This window comes from Meles meles, chromosome 4 (assembly GCF_922984935.1).
Source record: "Meles meles chromosome 4, mMelMel3.1 paternal haplotype, whole genome shotgun sequence".
Lineage (NCBI taxonomy): Eukaryota > Metazoa > Chordata > Mammalia > Carnivora > Mustelidae > Meles > Meles meles.
In genome coordinates, this window is record NC_060069.1 from 9,688,845 (window position 1) to 9,711,023 (window position 22,179).

A 22,179-nucleotide genomic window follows, 5' to 3' on the forward strand; every position below is an offset into this window, starting at 1 on the left:
CACAGTGGCATGCCTGAAGGGTTTTTTTCTGGATGTCTGGAATTTATTTATTTATTCCCTTATTTACTTAAATTCTGAAGCCCACATTGAAGTCAGGAAAAGTTCATTCAACTACTTTTAAGAGATTCTTTTCTTTCTAGATAAAGGATAATCTAACAGTTTGTCTCCAAATCTGGGCTAATTAGAACAACCCATATAGGGGCACCTGGGTGGCTTAGTGGGATAAGCTTCTGCCTTTGGCTCAGGTCTTGATCCCAGGGTCCTGGGATTGAGCCCCAAGTCGGGCTCTCTGCTCAGGGGGGAGCCTGCTTCCCCCTCTCTCTTTGCCTGCTGCTCTTCCTACTTGTCCTCTGTCTCTGTCAAATAAATAAAATCTTAAAAAAAAAAAAAAAAGAACAACCTATATATTTTCAGACATAATCTTATTACGTTAAAGTTCTCAGTGCTCTTTCAATTCTTACTGCCCTTTGGCCTCAAAATAGAAAAATAGGTGCTTACCTTGATAATGTTATCCCTGGTAGTAGAAATGAAAGGAGTGAGGGAGATCAGATGACTGGTAGAACACCTTTACACATTTACTGAGATTTGGTTAATTTGGGTTCTTTCGTTAAAATACCACATTATGTACAGAAATATGGTTGCCCATCAAAGTCTTAAAGTGATTAAAACACCAGGTGGATTTTTAAAGGAGCAAAAACTCTTTGAGCTCTGTGCCCAGTCCTTTACTCTGTCAGAAACCTTCCCCACTAGCCCACTGTCCTTCTGTTTAGCAGATGTTTGCTCCAGCTCTAGGAGGGGAAAACAAGGCATGTGCTGCCTTCAGGATACAGTTGCTGTTTGGCCCTCTACATTTCCAATTTTAATGTCATTTTTAATAAGTTACTTTATTTACTGTTATTGAAAGCAGTACATTTTTTAAGCATAGTAATGAAACAGTTTTCAAAATGAGTGACTAAACTGTAGAAGGAAATCATCTCTATTAAAAAAATCCTTTTCAAATCAGTCAAAAGTGAATGTCTGTTTCAAGATAAAGGAGAGTTTGAAGGGTGGTGTTTTAGGGTTATATTTTGTTGTTTTTTGCTTTAAAGATTTGTATAGTAATCATTTATAATAGCCTTCTAACTCTATGAAATAACTTTTTTTTTCTTCTAAAAACCAGCAAAATTAAGGCCTAATTTGAGGCAGGGAATGGCTGAAAGCATGGGTTTTGCTTCTCAGTAGCTGTGTGACTTAGATAGCTTTATCAACTCTCTGTTGTCTCATTTTTAACATAAAAATAATTATAGCATCTACCTCATAGCCATGTTGTAAGGACTGAGTGAGATGATGCACAGAAAGCTATTAGGTCAGGGCCTGGCATGTATTAAATGCTCAGGAGTATTAGCTAGTATCACTGTTGTTGATATTATTGCTTATTAATTTGTTTCAGATTTTAAAAGGAAAAATCTTTTTTTCTCTAGGAAATATCTTTTAAAATGAAGAAAAAACATGAAGTCATTAGGAATTATATTGCAGGATTTTCTAATATGTCTAGTCATTATCTTAAGACTGACTTGTATAGCAAAGTTGTGGCTTTATAAGCACTCTAGGTAATTTTAAGATTGCATTCTACCTGCTACATCTAGAATTTACCGAGTAACGAGAATGCCTTTGAAATAGCTTCATGCCATTCCGATGTGCTGGACATTTTTCCTATTGTTGCTCTTTTCTGTTTCCGAAGAGGCCGTATGACCTGGGTTGAAAGCATGGCCAGATGCTTCCCTTTACCAGGGATCTGTCCTTGGGCAAGTGGCTTAACGTGTCTGAGTGTAGAATTCATTGTCTTTACCATGGGACATGCATGGGAGCATGTGGTTTCTAAGATTCCTTTTGTTCCAAAAAATTATTTATGAAAAATAATCCTTCAGTTCAGTTTTCCAAGTGGTATAACTTATCTATATTCATGAAGAAGAAGTAAGACGTAACAGTAGATTCAACAATACACAGCAGTATGGTCTTCTGGTCAGTTGAAGAAAGTGCTGTGGCTAACGACCTGCAGAAGATAGTTAAGTCCTTCCGTTATGAAATTTAGTTATTTGAGATTTCTTTTTTGAGAAGTTCACATTGTACTTAGGACATCAAGTATGATTTTCTGGGTTTATTTAGGACAGCCAGGAAGTACTTCCTTTTTTAAGAGGACTCAGAGGAATCACTGCACATTTGGCTCTTTGTACTGTTGAATAAGCTAGATTTGAAGTTGGGAGGCTATAAGCAATGCACTCTTAGCATTCACTGTTGATAAAAATGTTCCCAGATATTGATGGGAGGTTTATGGTTTTCAGACAGAAAAAATGCATTGTACCTATCAGGTCATGCTGTCACAAACTCATCCTAGAAAGTAACAGCTATATAGCTATTTCATGCCAGCTTTTAACGAAATGTGATAGAGCACAAAGCAACTGAAAAATTCCCCATGCCTTACTTGTGGGCTCAGGAGCTGTACATCAGTGATTAAATAGGTTTGGACACACTGAATTGGTAGAATTGACTCCCAGAGTTTACAGGGGTCTTCAGAAATACTTCATCCTTGGAATGTGTGGAGATGAAAGTAGGTAGATAATCTCTATCTCCATGAGTTTGTTGAAATGAGAAGCTGTAATTAAAAATTAAAATGTTTGTGCCTTAGTAGTTTATCATAAATTAAAAGCTAATCCTGATGGAGATAGTGAATTAGCTCATCGGGCCTTTTATATGCATGTAATTTATTTTAGTAAAATTGTCCTTTTTTGTTTACTAAAAAAAATTTTTTAATTGAAAGCTTTTGGGTGGTTTGAATCTAAAACATAGCAAAGGAATGTTAAATTATATCCAACAAGAAATTCTTTTGATTATTGATTTGTACTTTATGCCTTTATATTCCACATTATTTTTTCACAAGGAGAGATAGCATCTTACTCTAATCAGTTCTCGGTCATTCAGCTTCATAAAGAAGCACCTCAGTCAAGATTTTGACCAGAACCTGATGTGACTTTCCATGTCCCTGTATTCAGACGTAATGTTTAACCATAGAGAAGCTGGTTTTAAACCAATGATTTCTTCATCTTCCACCCTCACCTCTGTAAAAATATGGCCTGATCTTGGGGCATCCTTAGAGAAGTCAAGAGTCCTCTCTTCCATTTAGTACTACTCAGTTACTGGTTCTCTGAGGGATTATGTACACGTGAGTTAAACTTTTTATAGCTTTAAATCAGCTAAAGAGAGAACATGAAAGCTTAATTTAGAAATGGTTCTGATATAAAAACCTCTACTTAGAGGATTTTTATTCCTTTTATAAAGAAAATCAAGTACTTTGTAGCCCATGTGACACTTGATAACAAACACGTTCGGTTCTCTTTTCATGGTTAAAAGTCGAAAGACGGTGCAGTGAGATGAGCGTGTGAAGCTGAGGGAACAGAATGAGCAAGACAGGAAAGAGAGTGGCGTACTTAGGGATTCACGGAGTAATCTGCTATGGTGAGGATTCGTGATGGGCAGTGGTTGACTGGACCCAATTATAAAAGGCCTTATATGCCCCAAGCTAAAGAAGTTACTGTGAATCACTTAAGGTTATGGTTTAGTTTGCTTATTTTTTTTGTTGCTGTTTTGCTTTTTAAAACAGGGGACAGCGTGTGTGAAAAGACTTGTCTTGGGAATGTCACTCTAGTGACTATGAAGGAGGATAGCTTGAAAAGAGAGAGATGTTAACTTTCTATGTCTGAAACATTATAATTGAAACTGGGGTACTTCTGGTTGGATCTGCTGAGTACATCTGTGGAACGGGATAGTAGCAGAATTCCTGCCAGAGGGCAAGATTTGTGGAACTCCGGCTTGTTAGTAATAGACTCAAGAATCAGCCGACATTTTTCCAAAGAGCCAGGTATTAAATATTTGAGTTACAAGCATTATGTTCTCTGTTGAAACTACTCAGCTTTGCCATTATAGCTCCATAGCAGCTGTAGGCAATAAGTAATAACAGTACAAGGCCGTGTTCCAGTAAAACTTTTTATTTGCAAAACAAGTGGCCACTGCAGGTCAACCCCTGATGTAAACTCTATTGAAAAGAGAGTCAACAACAGGTTTCTAAAACCATCTTTTCATGTCGCAGCAAAGGGAAAGGAATGTCTCAAGGAGCATTAGGGAAGCAGGAAAATAGGGAGGAAATGATGATTGAGAGTATTGGGGGAGGGTGGTAAACAGGGAGAATAGAAGACTACTCTTTCTCTTCTAAAAAAGGCCATAGAAATTTGAATACTGACTAGGTATTTGATATTAAAGAATTACTAATATTTTTAGATTATGATCATGGTATTGTGGTTTTGTTTTTAAAAAGGATCCTTGGGGCGCCTGGGTGGCTCAGTGGGTTAAAGCCTCTGCCTTCGGCTCAGGTCATGATCCCAGGGTCCTGGGATACAGCCCCACATCTGGGGGGGGGGTCTCTGCTCAGCGGGGAGCCTGCTTCCTCCTCTCTCTCTGCCTGCCTCTCTGCCTACTTGTGATCTCTGTCTGTCAAATAAATAAATAAAAAATATTTTAAAAATAAATAAATAAAAAGGATCCTTAAAAGAGATCTATGTTGGGGCGCCTGGGTGGCTCAGTGGGTTAAGCCTCTGCCTTCAGCTCGGGTCATGATCTCAGGGTCCTGGGATCGAGCCCCGTATCGGGCTCTCTGCTTGGCGGGGAGCCTGCTTCCTCCCCTCTCTGGCTGCTGCTCTGCCTACTTGTAATCTCTCTCTCTCCAAAAAAATAAAAAAAAAAAAAAAAGAGATCTATGTTAAAATATTTTTTTTTTTTTTTTTAAAGATTTATTTATTTGACAGATAGAGATTACAAGTAGGCAGAGAGGCAGGCAGAGAGAGAGGAGGAAGCAGGCTCCCAGCTAAGCAAAGAGCCCGATGCGGGGCTCGATCCCAGCACCCCGGGATCATGACCTGAGCTGAAGGCAGAGGCTTTAACCCGCTGAGCCACCCAGGCGCCCCTATGTTAAAATATTTTTGAATGAAATGATGTATCTGGGATTTGTTTAAAAATAATCCATTGGAGTCGCAGAGGAGGGGAATAGATGAAACAGAATAGGCCTTGAGTTGATAATGTTTGACCCTGGGTAATGGAGTACATAGGGATTCACTGTACTAGTCTGTCTGCTTTTCAGTATGTTCTAAAATTTTCCATAATAAAACAATATTTTAATAAAAATTAAATATTTTTATTTCATAAAATATTTATATTTTATTAAAATTATTATTTATTTACATTTATATTAAATAAAATAAAATCTTTGGACTTGGGAATTAAGGGGCACAGTTTGCTTCCCAAAGTGGAGAAAGAGGGATACCAAAGAGAGAGGGACAAAAGAAGCCCATGTTGAGGGAAAGCCTCAGTGATGAGAATTTTGGGGCAAGTTCTCCAACGACTCAGAATGAATCAAGTTGAGAGCACTCTTCACCTTTGGACATTTTGTTTTACGCCTTATAGAAATATATCTAGAATCATGGAATCAAGAGCACTTTCCCATAAAGTGGGTAAATACATGATGGGTTTGTATTAAAACCTGTGTGTCTGCTGGTAGACATTTGTGCTTTTGACGTAGTATACCAAGGGAATAAAACTCACATAGTAGTAATTTCTAGAGATTTCTAGAATGCAGTGGGAAACCTTAAATTATGCATTTTCTTGTGTGAGATACTTAGGACTGTCGTACCTTTGAGTCCCTCCTCCCCTTTTCTTAATACCATCTTAAACTTTACGAAAGGCATGCCCATTCACAACATTTGGAAACTATAGGAAAAATAAAGGAAACTAATTATCTTTCTTCCTAAGACACAGCTGTAGCCAATAACAAAATAGCTCTGACTTTTCTAGGTTAAACAAGGGTTAAACAAAAAACCCTTCCTAAGCTTAAAGTGTACTAAGGGAAAATGGACTGAGAAACAAGGACAGTAATCTCCTAAATTTAAATAGGATCTCTGAGTTTTTTAATGAATTTTTGGTTTATCAAGAATAAATGCTCTAAATATATTTCTGTGTTTTCTTAATTTTCTGATCTGTCTCACTGAATATGGAGCTTCTCACATTGTGTTCCTTCTGACTTGAATTTTCCTTTATTTGATTTTTTTCTGCTAACTAAAAACTGCAGCAGAAAAGGGGGAGGGGAAATAAAGCATGTGTACTATGTGCTGTGCATCATTGTTCTATGAAGGTTTTCTTTTATGTGACCTATGAAAACCTTGTATTGGAAATGTGCCTGGGCAGGCTAAGTATAGATCAGTTCTCTTCTTGGCTTTTGTTTGGTTTGGTTTTGTTCTTAAGTTGGGTGACAACTGAGAGAACTAGTAGAATAGATACCTGAACCACCCATGGATCCACAGGTGCACTCTATTCTCCACAATCTGAATGAAGCCCGTAATTTGTCATGTCATTTGCATTTATCCTTTCATTTAAAGGTTATTTATTGAAGAGGTTCCCATTGTACACAGTATAACAACATGATGCATTCTAGAGCTAGATTGAAAAACAGTCTGTAATTAGCTCGCAGATAATTAGCACTTTCAGGATGCCACTTTCATCTTACAAGCATTTACTCTTAAAATGAGCTAAAATATCTTCTGTAATTTACCTGGCATTTGTTTTATTGGTGCACATACTAGCACTCTTTCTTTTTAAGTGCATCGGTGAATCAGTTGGAGAACTCAGAAGGTACCAGCAAACTTTCTACCAAGAATGGCCAGTGTTAGAATGTGGTATTTTAAAAAACGTGTTCTGTTTAGGTTAGTGTTACCAGTCTCCTCTTTTTATCTTTGAAGTGTTAATTTGCCAGACAATATCTGTAGGCTAAAATGACTTTGTAGGTATTTTCTTCTTTATTTTTAAATTGCCAAGCTTTTTATTTTTCAAATATGTTCTAAAATTCAGCATTAACTAGAAATATTTAAGTTTCTGAAGCAAACTTTCAGTAAAATATTTGTTGTCATAGTTTTCTGTTTTTAGACGTTAATGTCCTTGCACACTTTATAGTGGGTTTTTCATTTAATATATATTAAGTGCTGTTTTAGCTCTTTGACTAGGAATAAACATTATTTTGATTTTTTGAGGCAAGGCAGAATTATGTGCACATCATAAGTGATGAATTCAGTTGAGTAATATGAGGAAAATGATGTAAACTACATTTAAATTTTCCATATATCATTTTCCATCCATTACTTTTGACATGCAGTTTGATAATCTGCTGTTAGGTTCTGCACATAGTTTCCATTGTTTTTATGCTGAATTCTTAATTTATTTAAAACAGTTATTTGTGTGGGCTTACATTAATCCATTACTCTCTGATAATTTATTAAATGCTTAACAAAGTCCTTGTGGAAATAGCATGGTTTTTATTATCTTATTTTTTTAGTCCTTTTTGCTAGTGGCCTGCACATGCAGTGTCTTAAAATAGTCAGCTTTGTTAGAGTTAGGGAACACGACATTAAATATAGGTTGACATTAGAGCACTTGGGTGGCTCAGTTGTGAAACATTTGCCTTTGGCTCAGATCATGATCCCAGAATCCTGGGATTGAGTCCTGCATCGAGCTCCTTGTTCAGGGGGGAGCTGCTTCTCCCTCTCCCACTCCCTCTGCTTGTGTTCCTTCTCTCAGTGTCTCTCTCTGTCAAATAAATAAATAAAATCTTAAAGAAATAAAAATAGGTTGACATATTTTCTAGTGAAATGTGAAGAAGGTGTTAAAGAGTATAAAAGTATGTCCGGTATAGTATTACAATTCATTCTAGTCATTTTGTTGTATCTTCATATTGATATATTTGACAGAGACAAACTTTAATAATTCCTGACTTATATTTTCAGCTTTCTACTTGCATCACAGAATGCTTCTCTGCAATTTCAAATCTGCAATTCTCTGCAATTTCAAATTCTCCAGATTTCAAATCTGGAATTTGCAAATAGAGTTGTTTCATTTAAAAATGGAAATTCTAGATTTTTTTTTCTAAACTGTATTACTTTATTTTTTTTATTTTTATTTATTTATTTTCAGCATAACAGTATTCATTGTTTTTGCACCACACCCAGTGCTCCATGCAATACGTGCCCTCACTATTACCCACCACCTGCTTCCCCAACCTCCCACCCCTGACCCTTCAAAACCCTCTGGTTGTTTTTCAGAGTCCATAGTCTCTCATGTTCATCTCCCCTTCCAGTTTCCCTCAACTCCCTTCTCCTCTCCATCTCCCCACGTCCTCCATGTTCTTTGTTATGCTCCACAAATAAGTGAAACCATATGATACTTGACTCTCTCTGCTTGACTTATTTCGCTCAGCATAATCTCTTCCAGTCCCGTCCATGTTGCTACAAAAGTTGGGTATTCATCCTTTCTGATGGAGGCATAATACTCCATCGTGTATATGTATCACATCTTCCTTATCCATTCGTCCGTTGAAGGGCATCTTGTTTCTTTCCACAGTTTGGCGACCGTGGCCATTGCTGCAATAAACATTGGGGTACAGATGGCCCTTCTTTTCACTACATCTGTATCTTTGGAGTAAACACCCAGCAGTGCAATTGCAGGGTCATAGGGAAGCTCTATTTTTAATTTCTTGAGGAATCTCCACACTGTTCTCCAAAGTGGCTGCACCAACTTGCCTTCCCACCAACAGTGTAAGAGGGCTCCCCTTTCTCCACATCCTCTCCAACATGCATTGTTTCCTGTCTTGCTAATTTTGGCCAGTCTCACTGGTGTCAGGTGATATCTCAATGTGATTTTAATTTGAATCTCCCTGATGGCTAGTGATGATGAACATTTTTTCATGTGTCTGATAGCCATTTGTTTGTATGTCTTCATTGGAGAAGTGTCTGTTCATATTTTCTGCCCATTTTTTGATATGATTATCTGTTTTGTGTGTGTTGAGTTTGAGGAGTTCTTTATAGATCCTGGATATCAACCTTTTGTCTGTACTGTCATTTGCAAATATCTTCTCCCATTCCGTGGGTTGCCTTTTTGTTTTGTTGACTGTTTCCTTTGCTGTGCAGAAGCTTTTGATCTTGATGAAGTCCCAAAAGTTCATTTTCGCTTTTGTTTCTTTTGTCTTTGGAGACATATCTTGAAAGAAGTTGCTGTGGCTGATATAGAAAAGGTTATTGCCTATGTTCTCCTCTAGGATTCTGATGGATTCCTGTCTCACGTTGAGGTCTTTTATCCATTTCGAGTTTGTCTTTGTGTACAGTGTAAGAGAATGGTCGAGTCATTCATCTACATATTGCTGTCCATTTTTCCCAGCACCATTTATCGAAGAGACTGTCTTTTTTCCACTGTATATTTTTTCCTGTTTTGTCGAAGATTATTTGACCACAGAGTTGAGGGTCCCTATCTGGGCTCTCCACTCTGTTCCACTGGTCTGTGTGTCTGTTTTTATGCCAGTACCACGCTGTCTTGGTGATCACGAAGCTTTGTAGTAAAGCTTAAAATCGGGTAACGTGATGCCACCAGTTTTGTTTTTGTTTTTCAACATTTCCTTAGCAATTCAGGGACTCTTGTGATTCCATACAAATTTTAGGATTATTTGCTCCAGCTCTTTGAAAAATACCGGTGGAATTTTGATCGGAATGGCATTAAAAGTATAGATTGCTCTAGGCAGTATAGACATTTTAACAATGTTCATTCTTCCGATCCAAGAGCATGGAACAGTCTTCCATCTTTTTATGTCTTCTTCAGTTTCTTTCATGAGTGTTCTGTAGTTCCTCGAGTACAGGTCCTTTACCTCTTTGGTTAGGTTTATTCCCAGGTATCTTATGGTTCTTGGTGCTATAGTAAATGGAATCAATGCTGTAATTTGCTTTTCTGTATTTTCATTGTTAGTGTATAAGAAAGCCACTGATTTCTGTACATTGACTTTGTATCCTGCCACATTACTGAATTGCTGTTATGAGTTCTAGTAGTTTGGGGGTGGAGTCTTTGGGGTTTTCCATATAAAGAATCATGTCATCTGCGAAGAGAGAGAGTTTGACTTCTTCCTTGCCAATTTGGATACCTTTTATTTCTCTCTGTTGTCTGATTGCCGTTGCTAGGACTTCTAATACTATGTTGAACAAGAGTGGTGAGAGTGGGCATCCTTGTCGTGTTCCTGATCTCAATGGGAAGGCTGCAAGCTTTTTCCCATTGAGGATGATATTTGCTGTGGGCTTTCATAGAGAGATTTTATGAAGTTCAGGAATGTTCCCTCTATCCCTATACTTTGGAGCATTTTCATCAGGAACCGATGCTGGATTTTGTCAAATGCTTTTTCTGCATCAATTGAGAGGACCATGTAGTTCTTCTCTCTTCTCTTATTGATTTGTTCTATCACATTGATTGATTTGTGAATGTTGAACCAACCTTGCAACCCAGGGATGAATCTCACCTGGTCATGGTGGATAATCTTTTTAATGTGCTGCTGGATCCTGTTTGCTTGGATCTTGTTGAGAATCTCAGCATCCATATTCATCAGTGATATTGGTCTGAAATTCTCCTTTTTGGTAGGGTCTTTGCCCGGTTTGGAGATCAGGGTAATGCTGGCTTCATAAAAAGAGTCTGGAAGTTTTCCTTCTGCTTCAATTTTTTGGAACAGCTTCAGGAGAATTGGTGTTATTTCTTCGAAATTCTAGATTTTTAAGAAATTGCTTGTCTCTGATTCTGTTTCTCTGTGAGCTTCCTATTCCAACCTTGAGACCAAGATGTTTCTGTTACTATATAAAAGTAAAATTTGTCCAGCATTAGGGCATTATTATTGTTTTATTTATTGTTGTCTACTGCCACTTAACACATTACCCCAAAACATAACAGCTTAAAATAATGGGCGGTTATTATCTCACAGTTTCCGTGGTCGGGAATCCCAGTACAACTTAGCTGAGTACCTGTGGCACATAGTCTCTCACAGGGGTTATAGTCAGGCCATCAGTCAAGGCTGCAGTCATCTCAGTTCAGCCTGGGGAGCACTGCCTCCAAGCTCACTAATGTGGCCTTTGGCAAGCCTCAGGACCACAGTTGTTAGCTGAGGACGTCTTTGCCAATGACTCTACAGGGGAAATGACAGTTGACTTCCTTCAGAGTCTCGAGGGAAGAGTGTGCCCGGTTGGAAGCTATGGTCTCTTTCTAACCTAATGTCAGAAGTGACGTCGTACCATTTTGCCATAGTTTACTCCTTAGACAGGAGTTCCTGGGTCCACCCAGACTCCACGAGAGGCGATTACACAAGGGCATGAATACCAGCAGATGGAGATCTTGGTGATTTCCTGCCCCAGAGCTTATGAGCACTTGGGAATTTCTAAAAAGTTACCACTTTTACCGTGTTGTTTCACAGGATTATGATGATAAAACTCCCTGTTCAGAAAGAACTCCCTTTGCTTAACTTGTTCTTGTCTGATCATCTTGAATTAATCATCTTATATGGAGTGAGGCTCCAGGAAGGGGTACAAACTGGGGCACAGATAAATGTTCATTTGCAGTTTTTCTTGCATAGCTTTTCCTAGGTATTTAGATAAGCAGCATTGTTAAAACTCTAAGGTACTATTAAGAAAATGCACAATTAGGAATATTCTATACTCTGTTTATTATATAAATTCTAATGTTTATCTTTTTCAGCATTGGTAAAGGTTTTCAAGGTGTCATGAAAAGATGGGGATTTAAAGGCCAACCTGCTACTCATGGTCAAACAAAAACTCACAGGAGACCTGGAGCTATTTCAACTGGTGTAAGTATAACTTAGTGGTCCCCTTTTTAATGCTAAATATTCAGCTTCTTCCCATAGAGTGCTTTAGTCCATCCTTGGGTCAGGTCACATTATTTCAATCTGACTCCAGGTGGGTCACAGTACTTACCACATTATTATGGGTCCTGGCCTCACTTACTTTCCAGAACCAGAACCAGAGAATTCAATATTTGAATCATTTAGTAATAACCCCCATACTTTCAACCAGTATTCTTGGTACTTTCCTGCCTACTTTCTCACTTCCATCTCTGCCTCCCATCCTACCCTTCGAAGTCAGCTGCAAGAAATCAGGGATGAGAATGTCCTGCTGTCTGCCCCATTTCCTCCACAAATTCATTCATGCGTCAGCACAGTTGGGAAGGATTGTCAAGGGCAGTATCATGGTACAAGGGAAGAGTAGTAGAGAAGAAATGTAGAAACAGTAAGAGCACAGGAAATGGAGAAGGACTTTTGTATTCTCAAATAATTTTCTGTCAGTTGTAGGATTGAATGGAAAAGTAAATATGTTGATAATGGGGACAAGTTTCTCACTGCTAGGAAAGGATATTCAGGTATGAAAAGGAGGGAAATTAGAACAAACCCTATAGTGTTGAATTCAGAGTGAATGTATCCATATACATTTACTGTATGTATATATAAAGAGAAATAGATATGGATAGGTATGTGTGTATATATTTATTCCTTAGCTCACCGTACTGAAAGAACCTAAAAGCAAAAGTATTCTATAGCAGCAAGCCACATCTAGAGCCTAGATCTTGGTTTCTAAATATCATTGCCCACTGAAAGGAACTTGGGCTCATTGGTGAAATGGCCAGTTTCATGTATGGGACAGGAGAATAAGATGAACCCAAAATAGCTTGTTCAAGAAAGTGCGGAATCTGATTTACAGCTTGGTAACTATAGTTAATAATGCTGTAGTATGTATTTAAAGGTTGCTAAGAGAATGGATCTTAAAAGTTCTCATAACAAGAAAGGTTTTTTGTAAGTATGTACGGTTTTGGGAATTAACTAGACTTACTGTGACCATTTCACAATATATGCAAATATTGAATCATTACTTTGTACATCGTAACCTAATATAATGCTATAAATCAATCAGACCTCAGTAAAAAAAAATACTTCCTTTAGAAATTAAAATAAGGAAGAAAGAAAGGAACTGCTTTAAAAATAATGGCACATGAAAAGGACACAGCAGCCATCTAAAATGAGCTCCCACTTAAAAAGCTTGGAACAGTTTGATCTGAAAATGTAAAAAATAACAGAAAATGGAATAAAATTAGAAGTGATGATCTCACTGGTACAGATGAATAAAGTAAATGGTTAGGTTAATAAATGGGAGAAAAGGGACTGCTCTTTGCAGTATAATATTAGCAAATAAATGTAGAAGAAATGATGGAGTTAGAATTTCACTTTTGATAGCCATTGTAGGACTAATTGATTCAGCCAGGCATTATCAGTGGATGCTGAAACAAGTGGTGAAAACTTGATGGAGATGAGTTATATCCAGAGTCCCTAAAACAACTCATCAATTAGTTACAAAGGGGAAAGATAATAACCTTAGAGTGGATTAACCCAGTGAAGACAAAAGTTACAAAAAAGAACGCATCATCACTTCTGTGGTGCTTCCAGCCAGAAATGCATCACCTGAAATAGATTATGAGAAAACATTGGACCCAAAGTGAATGATAATCTATAAAATAATTGGCTACAAAATAATCAGCTTCAGAAATGTCAAGATCATGAAGGACAAAGGCTGAGGATCTGCTCCAGATTTGAGGAGACTAAAGAGACATGATAACAAATTCAGTGTAGAGTTCTGAAGTGGATCCTGGACTTGGGAGCATTATTGGGGCGAAATTTAGAATGTGGACTACAGATTAAATAATAATTATTTTTAGTTTCATAATTGTACTGCGGTTATATGAGAGAATTTTCTTGTTCTTAAGAAATACACACTGAAATACTTGCAGGTAAAGGAGCATCCTGCCTGCCATCAGATTTTAGATCATAAGGGGAGGATGTGCATATATAGAAGGAGAGGGAATGGTAGAGCAAATGGGGCAAGATTTAAACACCTGGTGAGTTTGGGTAAAGAGTATGAGAGTTTTTGGTATTTTGCAACTTATTTATGAATGTAAAATTATGCAGTTATAAATTATATGAAAATAAATTGTTATAATAATTGGATCTTAGGTGTAAATTTAAGAGCTAAACTATGAAAGTCTTTTAAGAAGACGCAGGAATAACTATGACCTTGGGTTAGGTGAAGCCTGAGATAGGATGGCAAAAATACAAGTAACAAAAGAAAATACAGATAACTTAGGCTTCATCAAAATTTAAACTTTTCTGTTGCAAACAGCACAATCAGAATGAAAAGACAGCTCACAGGATGAAAGAAAATATTTGCAAATCATATATCTGCTAAAATTTATAATCCATAATATGAAAATGTAACCCAATTCAGAGCGCCTGGGTGGCTGAGTTGGTTAAGCAACCAACTCTTGATTTTGGCTCAGGTCATGATCTCAAGGTCCTCAGATTGAGCTCTGCATTGGCCTCCACACTCAGTGAAGAGTCTGCTTGAGATTCTCTCTCTCCCTTCCCCTCCCCCTACTCCTACACATGGGCGTATGAGCGCTCCCCCTCCTTCTCCTTTTCTCTCTCAAATAAGTCTTTAAAAAAAGAAAAAGATAATCCAATTTAATCCAAAGGATTTGAATAGGTGTTTTTCCATAGAAGATACATAAATGGCCAATTCGCATATGAAGAAATGCTTAACATCTTTAGCCATTTGGGAAAAGCAAATCAAAACCGCAGTAAGATAGCACTTCAACACATACTGGGATGGTTAGAAATAAAAAGATAGATGGATAGTAACAAATGTTTGCAAGGTTGTGGAAAAATTGGAACCCTCATGCATTGTTGATAGGAATGTGGAAATAACAGCGGCTTTGGAAAAGTTTGACAGTTGCTAAAGATAAGTGTAAAGTTACCATACCAGTTAGCAATTCCACTCCTAGGTGTTTGCCCAGAAGAAGTGAAAACATGCACAAAACACTTGTGCGTGCATAGCAATATTATTCAAAATAGCCAAAAAAAAATAGAAGCAACCCAGATGTTCATAATTTGATGAATAGATAATTAAAATATGGCAAATTCAGACAATAATATTTAGCAATAAAGTAGAGTGGAGTATTGATATGTGCTGCAACATGGATGAACCTTGAAAACAGTCACAGAATATGTATTGTATGATTCCATTTACATGAACTAGCCAAATCTGTGAAGATGAAAGTAGATGAGTGGTTGCACAGAGCTGGGGGTAATTGGAGGGAGTGAATACTAATGGATTTGGCATTTCTGTTCCAAATCCAAATCTTCCCCAGGTTCCAGTTGCAGCAAGCTAATATTAAATGAAAATAAAATAAAATTCAATTTCCACTTGTTAATAGTGCCAGCAGAGCCCATGAAATTGCCAAGCAGTCTTAGTTGTTCAGTCACATTTATATTTAAAATGAGAAGCAGGCTCCCTGCTGATCAGAGAGCCCAATGCGGGACTCAGTCCCAGGACCCTGAGATCATGACCTGAGCCCAAGGCAGACCAAGACTAAGCCACTCAGGCGCCCCCAGGGTGTACTATTAATGAGAATGTAAATTTAATGGGGGAAGACAGAGTCCTTTTTTAGTAATGTAATGTTAAGCAAGATGTACCTATCCAGAGTGCATTTGTAGAATGAGTAAGAGTGATATTTAGTCTATAACACAGAACTGTCTTTTAATCTGAGTTGGTTACCAACTCTCATACTATGGCAAGCTACTTGCACTGGGTGTTTTGCCTGTTGATATCAGAGCCGTGATAAAGAAGGGTTTATATTCCAGGAATTCATGTATCATGAGAAGCTTTCCCATTTTAGATATAATTCAAATTTGCTTCTTTAGATATAGTATTATCCATTATCGAAGCCAAAAGCAGAGAGACAATGTGGAGCTGTTTGATTTATGTGAATCCGAGATAACCAGAGCTGGACAAACAAACTTAATATTCTAATAACTAACTTTAATCATTAAAGGATTAATCCTTTAATCATTCTGGGGAAGGAAAGTCACAAAAGCGAGGGTGGAAGAGTAGGCCTGTCCCACCAGCAGGGGTGTAGATGGAGGCCGTTAAGTCAGTTAATGCAGATCAGTGAAAACAGACCAGGCTGTTGAGTTTGCTCTTTCAGTGGTGGCATGACATGTGTTTATGGTCTATAAGTTTTCCTTTCCACTTCTCAACCAGTATTTGTAAAGTTGCTACTCTTTTGTTAACTGGGTTTTCCTCCTACATCCATTTCTTAGCCTGTATTTATTTTGTTGCTCTAATCTAATTTAGAAAGGAAATCCTCTGGGGTAATTGTGTCTAAATCCTCATTTAGTTCCTTACTGGGGCCTAGCAGAATGAGGACAAACTAAAACATTTGAGTAACTCCTCTCTCACTTTACATTTCAGTTGACCAGTGCTGTTGGAAATTGAGAGTACTTAAAAGTTCTAATTTTGGTTTTCTTATGTAGGATGTTGCCAGAGTCTGGCCTGGAACTAAAATGCCTGGACAAATGGGAAACAAAGATAGGACAGCATTTGGACTGAAAGTAAGTTTCTGAAGTGGCTCTGTTGTGGGAATAGTCCAATACCTGAATGTCAAGGCACCAGAGGATGTACCACGTCTTTTTCTGCATAGGATCATTCTAATACCCGAGAGTGTGTGTGTGTGTCTTGTACCCATAGTCATGGTAGTGTGTTTATTTAACACCCAAGCTGTGGGATGTGTGGTCATTGAAAAAGTTAGTCATCTACTGTTTGATCTGGAAGATTTGCATAAGAAGATGATGCGTGAGAAAAGTTGGATTCTAGAGCTTTGTGTGTAATACTCCTTTTATAAAAGAATGAACAAAAGCTCCCTCCGTGTATATGTCACTGTGCCATTATATAAGCACAGAGAAAAGTGGAATTCCATGCCAGAGCATTTTGCATTATATGTCCAATGTGGGCGGATAGAAGTAGATGTGGAGGAGGAAGAGAGAGGGAGACCATCAAAACAGGAGGGAAAGGGGAGTACTGAAGAAAGGGTTGTAGTATATACCCATCTTCTGCAATAACTATATATATTTAAAGGGGGGGGGATTAAATTCAGTCCCTACTAATTTGAGGAATTTGACAACTAATATTTATATATACATGTGTATGTTTCAAAGTATAAAAAGTACAAAGAAACTATTTCCTCATAAAAACAATACCCAAAGATAAACACAGTTGACGTTTTGGTGCATGTTCTTCCAGATTCTATGTATTCTAGATACATTTTATTTATAAATTTTGACCAGCAGAGTTTTTAAAATTTTATATAATTAAATCTAAGATTTTTTTTCCCTTCTAAGTACATCTGTGAGAGATCACCATTTGTATCTGTTTGTGTGTATTTTCTGTGCATGTGTGTGTGTTTGCATGTGTGTACATGTGCAGTATTTCAATTTCCATAGTATTTAACATTTAGCCATTAGTAGCTGTGAGCTGTGGTCAGACTTGATTTTCCCTCCACATGAGTTCTTTCACTACCATAGCTTGACCATTCTCCCCCATTTATATAAGCTTTTTCTCCACATGAAAGGCCACCCACATGAGGGCCATCTGCTTGGCACACTTATTTTGAAAATTAGACCTAGAAAGGTTGTGGCTTCCCCAGTTTCAAGTTGGAGCAAGCTAGTATTAAATTAAAATAAAATTGAATTTCCACTTGTTAATGGTGCCAACATATGTTCAGTCACATTTATATTTAAAATGAGAGTTTGTAGGGTGCCTGGGTGGTGCAGTTAACCATCTGACTCTTAATTTCAACTCAGATCATGATCTCAGTATCCTGGGTCAAGCCCCACATCCAGCTCGGTGCTCAGCATGGAGTCTCCTTGAGATTTCTCTCCCTCTCCCCCTCCTTGCTTGTGCAGGCTCTCTCTCTCATTCTCTCTCTCTCTCTAAAATAAATAAATCTTTAAAATGATTTTGCTACCACTTCCATAAGACATATCTGTTACAATCCTATATTACAATATTTTGTACATTCAACATTTTGAAGTGCTCATATAATGATTACTTCATAGGTTACTTACAGCCTCACCTTTTAGTAGCATATCGCTTGTTTTAATACAAGTATATTCTCAAATTTTTAACTCTTAAAATTTTATTTCATTTCTTACTTTAGGTATGGAGAATAAACACAAAGCACAATATAATCTATGTAAATGGCTCTGTACCTGGACATAAAAATTGCTTAGTAAAGGTATGTATGTAAACCATCTTTATTTTCCATTGTTTGGATACATGAATGTGTGCCATAAATTCTCCTTTGACCCGTAAATATGGCTTGAAAATAAGTGGCTGTTTCAGCACATCTGCTGAGTTGAATTTTTTCCACTTTTCAGTAAGTGAAAAAATTGTACAAAATAGCCAAAACCTAGGTTTATAAAAATCACGAACCTGCACAAAGGGTAGGACCAATAAATAGAGGCTCTTTAGAAATACAAAAAGGATATTAGGATAACTGTTGTCAAAATATCAGTATCCTTCCCAAAAAGAACTTTTACTTTTTTACAAAATACTTTGACATAAGCACTGGATATACATGAAATGGAAAATCAGTGAGAGAGTCAACAAGATAGATGATGAAGGCACCTGGCTGGCTCAGTTGGAAGGGTAGGTAACTCTTGATTTTTGAGTTTGACTCACATTGGGTATAGAGATTACTAAAAGAAAACATAAAATGAAACTTTTTTTTTTTAAAAAAGGAAGATGGTAAAAGACAATTTAAGGAGAAATTTATCAGTATTATTATTATTATTATTGTAACTAACATTGCTCTGATTATACTTTTTAGTGTTTTAAAAATATATGTTTTATGTTCAAAAATAAGTAAAAGAAGAAAACAAATGTATAGGAAAAATTTGAAGGAAAAAACTCTTGCATTCTCACAGACATATGTCTATCAAATAGAATAGAAAATAAATATTCTTCCTGGGATTTTGGCCAACATAATATATTAGAAATCACTTTTGAATTTTGAATCTTCGATTCTGAAATAAATTTATAGTAGAAGTGATACTAGCTAGTCCCAGAAATCTATTCTTTATTAATTTTACAACACTAAGAACAAAAATAGGCTAAAACTTTAACCTCAGATTTTCAGATTGGGTCTTTATGTATTCTTTTCATTTCTTAAATTAGATTCCATTAGTAGCATAAAGTGTGATACTTGTTTTAATCTTACAGTAATTAAAATTCCCTTTCTGCAATTAACTTTTTGACTGGATTATTCTCATTTTTCTTAGGGAAAAAATAATTCTTATGAATTCTTACAGCTTTTTTTTTTTGTTTTTTTTTTACTTTGCATGTTTTTAGATTTAATTGGGTTTCCAGTCTCCAAAGTGACATAGTCAGAAACACAATGTTAGGTTGTCAAGATTGGCAGGTTGTCATTGTACTTCTTAGAACATTCTGGCTCTATAATTGAATGTATCCCTCCACATTCCAGGTTTATTGTATGTTTATATATATATTGTGTATATATATACATATATATATATGTGTATATATATATTGTGTATATATATATATACAATATATATTGTGTATATATATACAATATAGTGTATATACATGTATCTAATTTAATGTATACATGTAATCTAATTTAGAATTACATTAGCAGAATGAGGACAAACTAAAACATTTTAATAACTCCTCTCTCACTTTACATTTCAGTTTGACCAGTGCTGTTGGAAATTGAGAGTACTTAAAAGTTCTAATTTAATATATGTATATGTATAATACATATACATATATGTATACATGTATATACACAATATATATTGTAAATAATTTGTTATATAGATTTAATGACCTAATTAATAAATGACCTAATTAATAAAAAAGAGGGAAATGGTTCTTTCCATAATAAAATTATACTGTATAGCAGATGAATTTTTAAATTTTGACAGAAGGTTGTTGGTCTCCCTTCTCTCCCCATTTTACCGCGTACCACGTTCTAGGCTGGTATTCCAGCTCCGCCTTACTGCTACTGTGACTTCTCAGGTACACCTCAGCATTTTCTTGGATGCCAGTATAGATGCCAGTCAGTTGTCTTGAAAAACCGTAATATGTGCAGTGATATTCTGACTGGTTTGTCGTTTACAGTCAACAACATTTTTTTTTTTTTAAACAAATTAAAACAGTGGGGGAGGGAATTTTTTTTTTTTTTTTAAGATTTATTTATTTGACAGAGATCACAAGTAGGCAGAGAGGCAGGCAGAGAGAGAGGAGGAAGCAGGCTCCCAGCTAAGCAGAGAGCCCGATGCGGGGCTCGATCCCAGGACCCTGGGATCATGACCTGAGCTGAAGGCAGAGGCTTTAACCAGCTGAGCCACCCAGGCGCCCCAGTCAACAACATTTAGTACTCTTCCCCCTACATCAACCAAAAATTGCCTCCAAAAACTCAGCTCTCTGAAAGGATGACTTACCATTACTGAAGACATTCAGAAGATACATCAAAAGGCAATCCCATAAGAGGAGTCCAAATATATTTCAAGAAGCTAGCATAGCGGTGCCTGGGTGGCTCAGTGGGTTAAGCGTCTGCCTTCAGCTCAGGTCATGATCCCAAGACCCAGGGATGGAGCCCCGCATCGGCGTGCCAGCTTCTCTCTCTCTCCCCTCCCATTCCTTGTGGACTCTTGTGCACATGGACGTGCGCTTGCTCGCTCTCTCAAATAAATAAAATCTTAAAAACAAAAACTAGCATCAAAGAATGTCTAGTCCATTTTGAACTGTTAGCCACTAATGAATGTATGTGCAAGAAACGTATTTTGATTTAAAAAAACCTCATTTTGAAAAAAAATCTTTGACATATAATGTCTAAGTAAGTATCTTCTGTAACCTTACACAAATGTCTGTCCCAAACGTTAAGGTATGGGTTTGGTGGGTGTCTTGTAGGCTTGTTTTAAATGTCAGAAGTGTGATGCACTTTTTGAAAATATTCATCCCACTTTTTCTATTCTAGGTGATTCCATAGCAAGTAAAAAAGCCCCCTTGGCCATGGGGATTGAGGCACATCCTAGTGAACAGGCAGCATCTTTAACATTCTCTCATCCCATAAGAGCTTTAGCACCCCTCCCCCACCACCCCATGGAGTATAGGGCTACCAATGCCTTTTTTTATTCTGAAGTTAGTAAAGACAGTCTTAAGGATGACCAAGCTGTTTAATCAATCTAAGCATTTTTGTTGTTGTTTGGATTCACCAAATGTATTAAGAGAGCCTAAAGAACTTGTTTACAGTATAACATAGTATATGTTATTATTATTTGTGTATGCTTATTCCTATCCCCTAATTTAAAATTTAAATTTATTCCAGATTTCCTGTGTGTCTGTGTAGTACCCCTCACCTTTCCTCAGAGGATTTGAACTGGTTTGCCAATATACAGAAATATTTTAAAAATGAGCTGGAGAGTTGAGGGAGTTTTGGTGAAGGCAGGGAAATAATGAAGCCAGAGGTTAGATTAAGTGCACAAAAATACATACTCTCGAGTCTTACACATTTGTTAAAGATGGGTTGCAAGCTTTTGGCTCTCAGCCTTAGAGCCACCAAAACAAAAGAGATTTAAATAAAATGTCATCATATATATTTCAAATCAATGAATGTATAGTACTGTAGCATTTACAATTAGAATATCTATAAGCAGTGCTTGTATCTAAAGTGTTCTCAGGAAGGATAGATCTATCAAAATGTAAAAGCAACTGAGAATTTGCTACGTAGATCATTTATGACTGAATTTTCACATTTATCAAATTAGCACGCAGTTTTGCTGGTTTTGTTGTTTATTTGCTTGGGTTTTATCTTCAGTTCTAAATTCTGAGACAGTTTATTTTTTTAAGTTTTATTTATTTATTTGTCAGAGAGACACAGAGAACACAAGCAGGGGGAGCAGCAGACAGAGGGAGAAGCAGGCTCCCCTCTGAGCAAGGAGCCAGATGAGGGACTCAATCCCAGGACCTTGGGATCATGACTTGAGCCAATGGCAGCCGTTTAACGTACTGAGCCACCCAGGCATCCCTAGATTTTGAAACAGTTTAAATTGGTAAAAGAATGATTTTTTTTCCCTCAAGTTAAAGTTCAACCCGAGATTAGTGAATTGGAAAAAAAAATTAAATGAGTTTATTTTCTTCTGGGCAACTTACTGAAAATTTCTTGGAACAGTTTTAATGAGAGAGATTAAAATAGATGTTTTCCTGTACTTAGCTGTTCCTAGCAGCTGTGTACTTATTTCAACCAGATTATTCATTTCTTATTGCCAAAATGATTATACCTTATTTTACTCTGTGTGTTTAATTACATGTAATTTTTTTAATTTCT

The 22,179-nt window shown here is 36.9% G+C and overlaps 1 protein-coding gene across 1 annotated transcript in view; it reads left to right on the forward strand.

Moving 5' to 3' along the window:
• The window catches only part of MRPL3 (mitochondrial ribosomal protein L3), a 44,839-nt gene that overhangs the window by 21,131 nt on the left and 1,529 nt on the right, over positions 1-22,179 (forward strand). The window contains exons 7-9 of the mRNA XM_046003819.1: positions 11,623-11,731; positions 16,301-16,378; positions 17,983-18,060. Coding sequence (XP_045859775.1) covers positions 11,623-11,731; positions 16,301-16,378; positions 17,983-18,060 — 265 coding nt within the window. The remainder of the gene's footprint in view (positions 1-11,622; positions 11,732-16,300; positions 16,379-17,982; positions 18,061-22,179) is intronic.